The sequence below is a fragment of the Perkinsus marinus genome (assembly GCF_000006405.1).
Source record: "Perkinsus marinus ATCC 50983 genomic scaffold scf_1104296950486, whole genome shotgun sequence".
Taxonomy (NCBI): domain Eukaryota; phylum Perkinsozoa; order Perkinsida; family Perkinsidae; genus Perkinsus; species Perkinsus marinus.
This window is the reverse complement of record NW_003209571.1, coordinates 66,115-75,968: the sequence shown is the minus strand read 5'-3', so window position 1 is coordinate 75,968 and position 9,854 is coordinate 66,115. Positions and strand designations below refer to the sequence as shown.

The following is a 9,854-nucleotide window of genomic DNA, read 5'->3' as shown; positions in this document are numbered from 1 at the left end:
TTGGGGCCAGCAACACAAGATACCTTACTGGTTCTCCTCTCTACCATTGACGAATCTTGACAAGGGAACCGTGACCAATACCATAAGGATGTAGGGCTCTCAAGTTTCTCCACGGTGACGTAATCAGCATTCACTCCTTGAACCTTATCCGCTCTCACCAACTGATTTATAATATAGACCTGATAGTTCACCAATATTTCATTTGTTGGATGTTCCCACCCTTGAAATATTTCTTCAGGGAAATAATCAACCTTATCGGAGAACTTCACCTTCCCTTTAACTTTAATAGGATCCACAGGTCCCACGTTGGTCTGGATATAAGTTCCTTCAGAGGTGACGTGAATAGATGTCTTCAATTTTGCCAATGTTGGACATCCTAGTAACAGCGGGACAGTTAAACAGTCATCAGTGACTATAAACTGATCCTTAATAGAAATATCAGGTGTAGTAATACGTAACATAACCGCACCATATATCCTCAACTTACCACCATCTGCCACGACAATGGGAGGGGTAACCGTAGTATCGATAGCACCATCCATACCAAGCCTCTCTAATGTAGATATAGTGACTAGCGATAATTCGGCTCCTGTGTCGAAGAGCGCGGTAATAGTCTCTCCTTCAATCTCAACATCCCCTATAACCATAGCCATTTTCTCCTTACAAGATAGATTAAGGTGATACCGTTCTTCTAAACCCTGTAGACCACCAGAAAGTGTAAATATCCTGAATGGAGAATAAGTAGCACAATGCACCTTCGCCTTATCTGGGCGATTAGTTCTCATAGGGGATGGACTCCTTGAAGACGTCAGACCTTTGATTCTCCCTCTACACACATAGGCCAAATGACCAGCCAAACCGCATCTGGCACACGTAGCCCTCTCAACTTGGATCTTGCAGTCATCCAATCTATGCCCTGGGCTCCCGCACCTTAGACACCTCTCATCTAAATCCCTGGGTTCTTCAGCTGTGCACCTTTTTGCAGAATGACCTTTACCCAAGCAGCGATAGCACTTGAACTCGGCCTTATCTTGCCCCATGGCAAAGACGTGACACCTTCGCATACTGCTTGCCGAATCTTCACTATCGGATGCATGTAGAAGTGCTTGTACAAACTTCGATCCTTTTCGGTCATGACTAGGACTCCTAAACCGCTTTCTCTCTTCAGGTTCATAACCATTTCCCATAGCGTAGTCTTCATCAATCATCTTCGCTATTTGGTACATACGCCGATGCTTGGTGAGAACCTTCTCGCGGAACCGTTGATAGCTCACCTTAGGGTCTGATACATAATCATCCAACTTGATTCGCAATTCCTTATCCGCTAAACCCGTATATAGCCTCCACTTTAGCATATACTCCAAGGGTGGAGCACCCAAATGATATAGCTCAGTAGATAGCCTCTCGAGTCGCTTAGCAAACCGATGAACCGAATCCTTACCTTGCGTACATAACTGGAAAGCCCTATTGGCACGCTGTAAGTGCTCGTCGGTATCATATATCTTCCTAAACCTTCTGCAGACCCTTTCCAAATGATAGGCGAATGACTTATAGCATCTGTGCGGGGGACTATCTCTATCAGTAACCTTACCCCACACATCCATATCCGTGTGGTGTTTCAGCCACAAATATTGAACCACTTCAGAATGACCTTCAGTAGTTCGTTCCATTTCTTCGATCCATGTCGTACCAGACCGTATATCTTCTCCGCCATTATACCTTCTTGCTGGCCTAAGCTTCATAGCCATCTGCTCGGCCGAGTCGTACTCCTTGTAGTGGATCTTGGTCCGACACTCTCTTGTGGCACAGACATCACACTTCCGAGAGGATCGTACAACCCTATGTACTGGATGGAAGTGTCCACCGCCTGTTAGGCGATGCTTCACCCCATAATCACTATCCTCCGAACTCGAACGATCTACTCGATTGCTCGATCTCGGTCTCTTACCCTTACTATCCGAGCTCGAATCCGAGGATGTCGGGTCGCTCGTAGGGGATCTTCTCCTTCTACTTCTCCTTCCACCATACTTATCCCTTCTCGATCTATCACTCCCACTTCCAGAGCTCCCATCATAAGGGTTGTATCGCTTTCCACTCTCTCCATATCTCCTCTTATCATTTGCAGTATCCCTCTTATTCTCATCGTTCACCTTATCTTCTTCATACTCTTCCTTTCTCTCCTGCTTATTGTCAGAGGCGTTATGGAGTCTCTGTTGCCCGCGTTGATCATCGTTGCCGTCCTCGGGGTAATCCTTATTGGTAACCCTATCAACACGTTGATCTTGAGTTAATTCACCGTCTTCCTGAGCGTCCCCAGGTTGATCGGTTGTAGTTGACAAGAATGGCTCATGGGGGCCTTGGCCGTCCTTGTCTTCTACTTGAATACCTGAACACTGAGAAGACCGATACTTATCGATCACCTGAGGTGAACAGATAAATGGGGAGGAAATCATCCCCTTAGTCGATTCCGGCTCAAAGCCGTATTTACCTTTTTCCGCTTGCAAAATAGTAGTTGAATTAGACGAACTGGAGGACGAACCTCTAGTCCCTTTGGTTACAGTATGACATAGTAGTGGTCGTAGTTGAACTCCTGACTGCATAACCGTATAGTCATCTTCCCTACGACTTGTCTTGTCAACAACCTCTCCGTAACCATCCTCACGAGAAAGTCCTTCTACACCATATGGGGGGTGGTCGGCATTAACAGATACTCGAGTACCCGCTTGTCCATCAATCTCCGAGGCACGACCGTCGATCATAGAATAATCGCTCAGAGAAGAGCATGTGGAACCGTAACCTTTGAACCCTTCAAACTTCGGGCAGGCTACCGCCCCAACCAATACTCGAGCACCCTTCGCTTGTTCATCACGCAAGCATACTAGGTTTGGTACATTGTCATCGCTTTCAACAAGGCTACGCCCGCAGGCGTCATCGGCGGGTTTGACGAGGCAGGGACGCACCGACCGATGGCTCCCATCTAATAACGACAACCTCGGACCTGTTCCAAGTGCATAGGCTGGGAAACTACCTAGCATCTGTACCCTAACTAGCCTTCCAGTGGGCGTGACATCATCGCAGATGGCATCGAGAGGATGCCCGTTTCCACTAGGAGAACCCTCACAGGCGTGATCTAGAATGCACTGTGAAGACCCTAAGGAGTTGGGGAACTTGGCGGGCACGCAGCCAAACTCCTGGTGTGCTCGGGGGTACTGACCTTGTCCATCTGACCGTACCCTGGACCTATGGCTCCTTGCCCAACGCCCGGTCCACATAACTCGGATCAACGGGACGATACAGGCGCTAGCGTCCTCTTCCAAACTACGGAGGGGAACGCCCTGAGTTACAAGGGCGCGAGATGTGGTGATATCTACCACCCTTGATGAATCTTCTTGTAGCTCACCACAACTATCCGACCTTACTGTGACCTTATAGGGCGCCTCAATGACCTTATCAGCCCCAAGTTGGGCCAGTTTGTATGCCATAAACGCCAAGCCACGTAACCATTCACAGGAATCCCTTGGTAGCCCCATATCTACCCTTGGATACCATACCTTCGGTAGCCTCGCATTAACCACCATGGGGATGAACCCATGCTGTCGCCCTTGCTCCTCTGGACCATCAATGATGTCATTTATATCACCAATAGGTTGGGGGGGCTCCACTTCGGAACTTGCCAATAAACCGAGCGGCCTTAGAGCCTCCTCCAAGTCAGTGCGGTTGTTAGATACATTCTTCTTGATACCATCATACCCCAAGCTCCGATCCAACAAGATATCGGTCGATGTAACCCTTCTCACAGACCTTATATCACCAGTAACCGTAGATCTGTAGTCGGGAAGAATCCCGGTAGAATACGCGCAGCGGTGGTCCTCCCTATGAGGACTCGGGTAACTAGTGGGAGTAACCGAGGTACCATGGGTTGACTCCCTTTCTGCACACTGCGCATGAGAAGCATGACTCGTCTTTTCCTTAACACGTCTACGACGTACCTTGACTATAACATCAGTGTCACGATTACGTGGCACTTCGGTAGTCTTTCCTGAACGTGTAACAACCATTCCGAACTCAGATAACTCAAAGCTAGACTCCGTTAATATATATCGACAATCCGTAGCGACAACCTTAGTCCTCAGATGACTCAAAAACCCTAAACCCATAAGGGTTCGCAAAACCATAGCGAATGATCCAGTGCCCAATAGAGTGCAATCAATGGCCGCAAAACTATAGCAACACAATGAAGACCCTATTATCCATATCCTCCTCATATAGATATGGATCCCTATGTAAGCTAGTATAAGTCAGTAACTAGTAAAAGCCTTGTATAGAACTTATACCGGACTCAACTTAGCCTAACTTAACTTATAAAAGCCCGTACGTAAACACACAGCAGCGTGAAAGCAGCACGCATGTACATAAAGTAGCGCTCGCCTATGACCAGCATCACAGAATCCTTAGTGTCATACCTCGCGCCGTACGGATGCGCGCATCGTTTTTTAGAGTAAAGGTTGAACATACTTCTCGCTCAATTTCCACAGGTGCTCCGCCAGTGTGCTCGAATCCATGATTCCTATCATATTTGAAATTTGAATTAGTTCGATAATATCTCGGGTCTGGCATAGCTGCCCTAGGGGGGGAATTGATGGTATTGGGGTATATCTTGGGAATGGCATAGCTGCCCTAGGGGGGAAATTGATGGTATTGGGGTATATCTTGGGGATGGCATAGCTGCCCTAGGGGGAAATTGATGGTATTGGGGTATATCTTGGGGATGGCATAGCTGCCCTAGTGGGGGGGATTGATGCTATTGGGGTATATCTTGGGGATGGCATAGCTGCCCTAGGGGGGAAATTGATGGTATTGGGGTATATCTTGGGGATGGCATAGCTGCCCTAGGGGGAAATTGATGGTATTGGGGTATATCTTGGGGATGGCATAGCTGCCCTAGTGGGGGGGATTGATGCTATTGGGGTATATCTTGGGGATGGCATAGCTGCCCTAGTGGGGGGGATTGATGCTATTGGGGTATATCTTGGGGATGGCATAGCTGCCCTAGGGGGGAAATTGATGGTATTGGGGTATATCTTGGGGATGGCATAGCTGCCCTAGTGGGGGGGATTGATGCTATTGGGGTATATCTTGGGGATGGCATAGCTGCCCTAGGGGGGAAATTGATGGTATTGGGGTATATCTTGGGGATGGCATAGCTGCCCTAGGGGGAGATTGATGGTAATGGGGTATACCTTGGGAATGGCATAGCTGTCCCATTAGAGAGAGGCAGGAGCATTACTTCCACCACTGTATCTACCCTTCATTAGCCACACTGATCATCGTCGTAGTCGTCTGCTGCTGCTGCTTTGCCTTCTCAATTAACCATCAGTTCGTTTTGGGCTGGTTGTTAATGTCATTCCGTACCTTCGTCCCGTCCGAGGAGTACTTGTCATCATTAAGAACTGGTCTCAATGGACCTGGTCATGATAATATAGGCATTCTCAATACGATCTCAGCAACACCAAAATTCCATTTCGGTCCCTCTCTTGACCATCCACCAAGCTCGAGCCCGTCCACAGTCAGTGGCAACTCCCGACCCGCTACAGTTCTCCCTTCTAGAGCCAGGCTAGAGACTTTGCCAGAGGTATCGCTTCAGTGTCATCACAAAGCTCTAGACCGTCGACTGGATGAGGTAACTTCTGTATACGGTAGGGAAATGGAAAAGGGAAAGCGAGTCGTTGGTCACGCCAGAAGGAGAAAAAGCGAGATAATACGATTGTTGCGGGAGATCGATACCATCCCACAGCAGAAATCTGGTAAAGGATTCCGGAAGGACGGCTCTGCAACTAGTCAACGACGGAAGCTCATCAGTGATGCCCTCAATTCTAGGGAGGTTGGGAAGGGGAAAATACGACATCGGAGTTCCTATAGCAAGAGGCCACCAGTTGAACGCTCTGCTAGAGCTCCTTCTGTGAGGGCAGTACATACCGCTCCAAAGATACCTTCCGGGTCGACCTCCGACCCACTGATGGCCCCACACATTTTCCAGAATTGTCACGGTATTGATGACGGTTCGAGTGAACGTTCAGCTAGTAGGACGGCAGAGGAGATAGTAACCGCAACTAGCTCGGAGATGGTGCCATTGACTCCACCAGATTGGATTCTTAAAGGGAATCCGGAAGGCTCGGCAGTCGAGCTAGACATGCCAGTAGAAGACAGTTCGGACAGACTCGAAGCCTTCGTGAATACTATAACGAGCACGATATCATCAGGTCGATCCAATAAGGAAGCTGAGCGACCCTATGTTATGCAGCATGCGGCGTTTGCAGATCCACTTCTGAATCGAATGACATCGTCTGCAGTCAGTGTTGCGCGAAATACATCAGTGAGGACACTAAGTCGACAGTCTACTCCCGGGGGGAGTAGAAGTGCTGCTAGAGCTGAATCACGACGAGCTAGATGGCGGGAGAAAGCAATAGAAGGGATAGTGCCCGAGCAAGAGACAGTGAAGGTTCAGGGAAAAGGACGAGGCTTTGGTGCAGTAGCGACGAGCCAAAGCGCTTACGGAAGTATCGTTGGTGGAAGCCGACCGGCAACAGTGGGTGGGGTACGGCCTCGAAAAGTATCTTTAAAAGCACCATTGGAAACATTCCGGAAGTAATATCATCGCATTTTCATGAGTAGTCACTCGTTGAGTTGTCAATCGACAAGTATGATAGAAGCCCACGATGATATATTATCTCTGCCGTCCTGGTCCGTGTGGGAGAGCACTCTTCGCACTGTAGTCAGGAAATGCCGTAGCTTCTCTGTATCTTACCAATGGGTTGATGATCGCATCGTTATTGATAGAATGTATTTGTATGCTCTGTTTGTATTGATGTAACTTTAGCGTCAAAGGCAATGACCTTCTCTTTACTCGACGGGGATACTTATTGAGGTCCCGTAGTGGATGTGCTTCGTATGCGTTTCGTATTCGCTGAGTCCATCGGGGTATCTCGGAGCACCACGTAGGGGTACTACTTCCTATGAGGTCGCCTCGCGTTGGAGCAACATCGTGGGTGGGCTCTTTTAGTTATATAGACACGACCCTCGTGGCTATGAATAAGCTACTGTCTTCGATGGTTTGGAGCTCCTCCAGAGTTATAATATAAATGTCTTGCAGGGTTTACTGCTCCCATCGACATGGTCTATTCTCTGCTTCATTCTGCTATGCTCATTCACAGTGTGTACGCCTCAACGGTGAGAATACCTATCCAACGTTCGGAAAATCTTATCGCAACGTATCTGTGGGTTGATGGCTCTCCTCAATCCCCTATAGTCGACTCTGGGAGCTCTACCACAGTATTTGTGTGGGAGGAGTGGTATGAACGAGCATACAGTCCTAAGAAATGCCAACAACTCCTGACTGGGTGTTATCCTAGTCTTCCAGGGATTGTCTATCGCAGTGATCGCAATCGAACAATCAAGTTACAATCGGGAGGGAGCTTGACAGTTTTCGATCACAACGGCGCCGTACTAATCGGAGAGGACAAGTTTCACCTTACCTTCAGCCTGATGTGCGATAAGCATTGTTATCCACCCGATGACGATGATGAGGCTCATTCACTGCTGGGCCTAGCCATGTCTGCTGGCCGTAACCCGACCCTTATCGAACAGCTTTTTGATACCGGTAGACTCAAGAGCCCCTCCTTTTCTCTCTATCTTGACCCCAAGTGGCGTAGTGACAAGGGTTTCGTCGGTGAGCTCACTTTTGGTGGAATGGATTCGATACGGTATATCAAACCAATGGAGTACGCTCTGGCCGCTGGGGAAGACAGATGGAAGGTCCAGTTGGATACAATCACAGTAGGCGACTCCCGATTGAAAGTATTCGGAGATGTAGCTTTCGTCGACACTGGTACCAACTATCTCTTCGTGCCGGCTAAGCATTGGGAAGCCCTGACCTCAGCTATCTGGCAGGGTCCTGATGTGAAGTTGACTTATTTCCCCAAGCTTGATGCCTTATTTGTGTCTTGCAGGGAAAGAAGTAAACTGCCTGATATCGCTCTTGGGATCAGAGGTCTCAAGAAGACTGTTTATCTATCGCTCAGCCAGGAAGCTTACGTCGCGGCAGATCTGAACGGAAAATGCTATCTACAATTCTACCGTTCGCCAACAGAGTATTGGATTTTTCCCGACTTCGTCCTAGTTGGTAATTTCCTTCACTTCCTACCATCGGGGCTCTCAGGGCATCCTTCACCAGTTATCGGTATTGCCAAGTTGAGATCTTTACCAGAGCCTCGATTGAAAGGCGGTGCACTATCAGTCTAGCGCCCGTGATTGTTATTCTTCCTGTTGTTGGGGACATGTACTCGAGATGTTCTGTTATGGTATCCCTTTCTGGCATTGTGCAGTCCATGTTGTAGCTAGATGGGGTGATACGCGAGATGTCAATGAACTATAGCCGAGAATTGTGTTTACAGCTGTTGTTTGAGTGAGTTTGTAGCAATGGGTGAGGCCCACTAGCACAGAGTGTTCTTGGGTGAACATGGCTAATATTAATCTACGGGGAACTATTTCCCGCACAATACAATTATAGAGGACACTTCACTACGTTACTTAGTTTATGTATTACCGCGGTCGTTATATCTGATGGAACTTGTCCGTGATCCCATAGTTTAATCATGATATTTTCCTTGGGATGGTTTTTGTCAACGGAATCTCACGCTGCGTCAATTTCTTCTCGCTCCTTCAATCGATCATCATCCGAATTGCGATGACGACCCAAAAATCAAAGGACGCGACCATTGGCTATACATCTGATGATACGATAATGTCCTATCCGTGCCAGTTGTATGAGCTCTTGAGTTTTTTTCGGTAGTATCAAGCTGTATGAACTCAACGACTCAGCGTAATTGACAAAAGACTTATATGATGGAGGATTTAGTAATCTCCCCCACGGTTGCTATGAGGCAATATCTCCGAACTGTGACCCCCGCGTGGAGGTGCTAATATGAATGCGTAGTCGAGGATGGGCCACCAACACTAAGGGTAACGGGCGTAGTAACTGTGCCCAAGTTGCTCCAGATCTAAACATGAGAGCAGGGATCGCTAAATTACAGTTAACATTTCACCACCAAAAGAATTTATCAATTCCGGCGATCTAAAATCTGGTATCGGAACAACGTCCTTGGTGCTCAGAACTTACTGATGATCAGTGTGAAACCGAGTTTCTCGTATAGCCTGATGGCAGCTGCATTGTCATTTTCCACCATCAGACTCATAGCACCGAAGGAAGGTATGGTTTTAGAAAGCTGAGGGCAAGACTGCTGAATGCACCTTCGATCTAAAAGGCTTGAAGAGCTCCACACTGTGAACCTACCAAGTCAAAGCTCTCTCCTAGAAGCGTAGTGGCGATTCCTTTTCCACGCCTGTTCTTAGTCACGAAAACCTGCTGGCACAATGTGGAACACTCATGAATGGCAATGAGAATATGGCAATAGATAATCTGGCTCAAGAGGATTCGAGCTATACTAAAGTAATGCGAGTATCGACGTGAGAATGAATAGAATCACTCGACTTACATATCCAATATAGCCGAGTACCCCTTTCTTCGGCTTCTTCCTAACAAAACGAAGATAGACAAATTTGTCCAGAGCCATGTGACTGTACTCGAAGCACCAATGATTAATTGGGACGGAAGACTGCCCATCGAGACTCGAAGCGAATAGACAATGACTGTCGCATGAGCTGACTACTATGTTGTTGAAACATCTCTTAGGACCCACATTTTTTTTCTAATGAGCTTCTCTACATTCGGGGCCAATCCATTAAACGGAATCTTGTTCTTGACGACCCCGATAATCTCCTGAAAATGAAATAATGAG

At 47.7% G+C, this 9,854-nt stretch overlaps 2 protein-coding genes across 2 annotated transcripts; one reads left to right on the top strand and one right to left on the bottom strand.

Annotated features, from left to right (window-relative positions):
• Window positions 1–219: 219 nt before the first annotated feature.
• On the bottom strand, window positions 220–3,482 carry Pmar_PMAR010737 (cellular nucleic acid binding protein, putative; the record flags this gene model as incomplete). The annotated part of the gene is made up of 4 exons (XM_002777953.1): window positions 220–2,386; window positions 2,627–2,977; window positions 3,029–3,335; window positions 3,420–3,482. Coding segments are annotated over 4 exons (2,888 nt in total), but the record flags the coding sequence as incomplete, so codon positions are not given.
• Window positions 3,483–7,608: 4,126 nt separating this feature from the next.
• On the top strand, window positions 7,609–8,298 carry Pmar_PMAR010736 (Napsin-A precursor, putative; the record flags this gene model as incomplete). Its single annotated transcript, XM_002777952.1, has 1 exon — window positions 7,609–8,298. The coding sequence occupies one exon, from the start codon at window positions 7,609–7,611 to the stop codon at window positions 8,296–8,298; it is 690 nt and encodes a 229-aa protein (XP_002777998.1).
• Window positions 8,299–9,854: the final 1,556 nt, after the last annotated feature.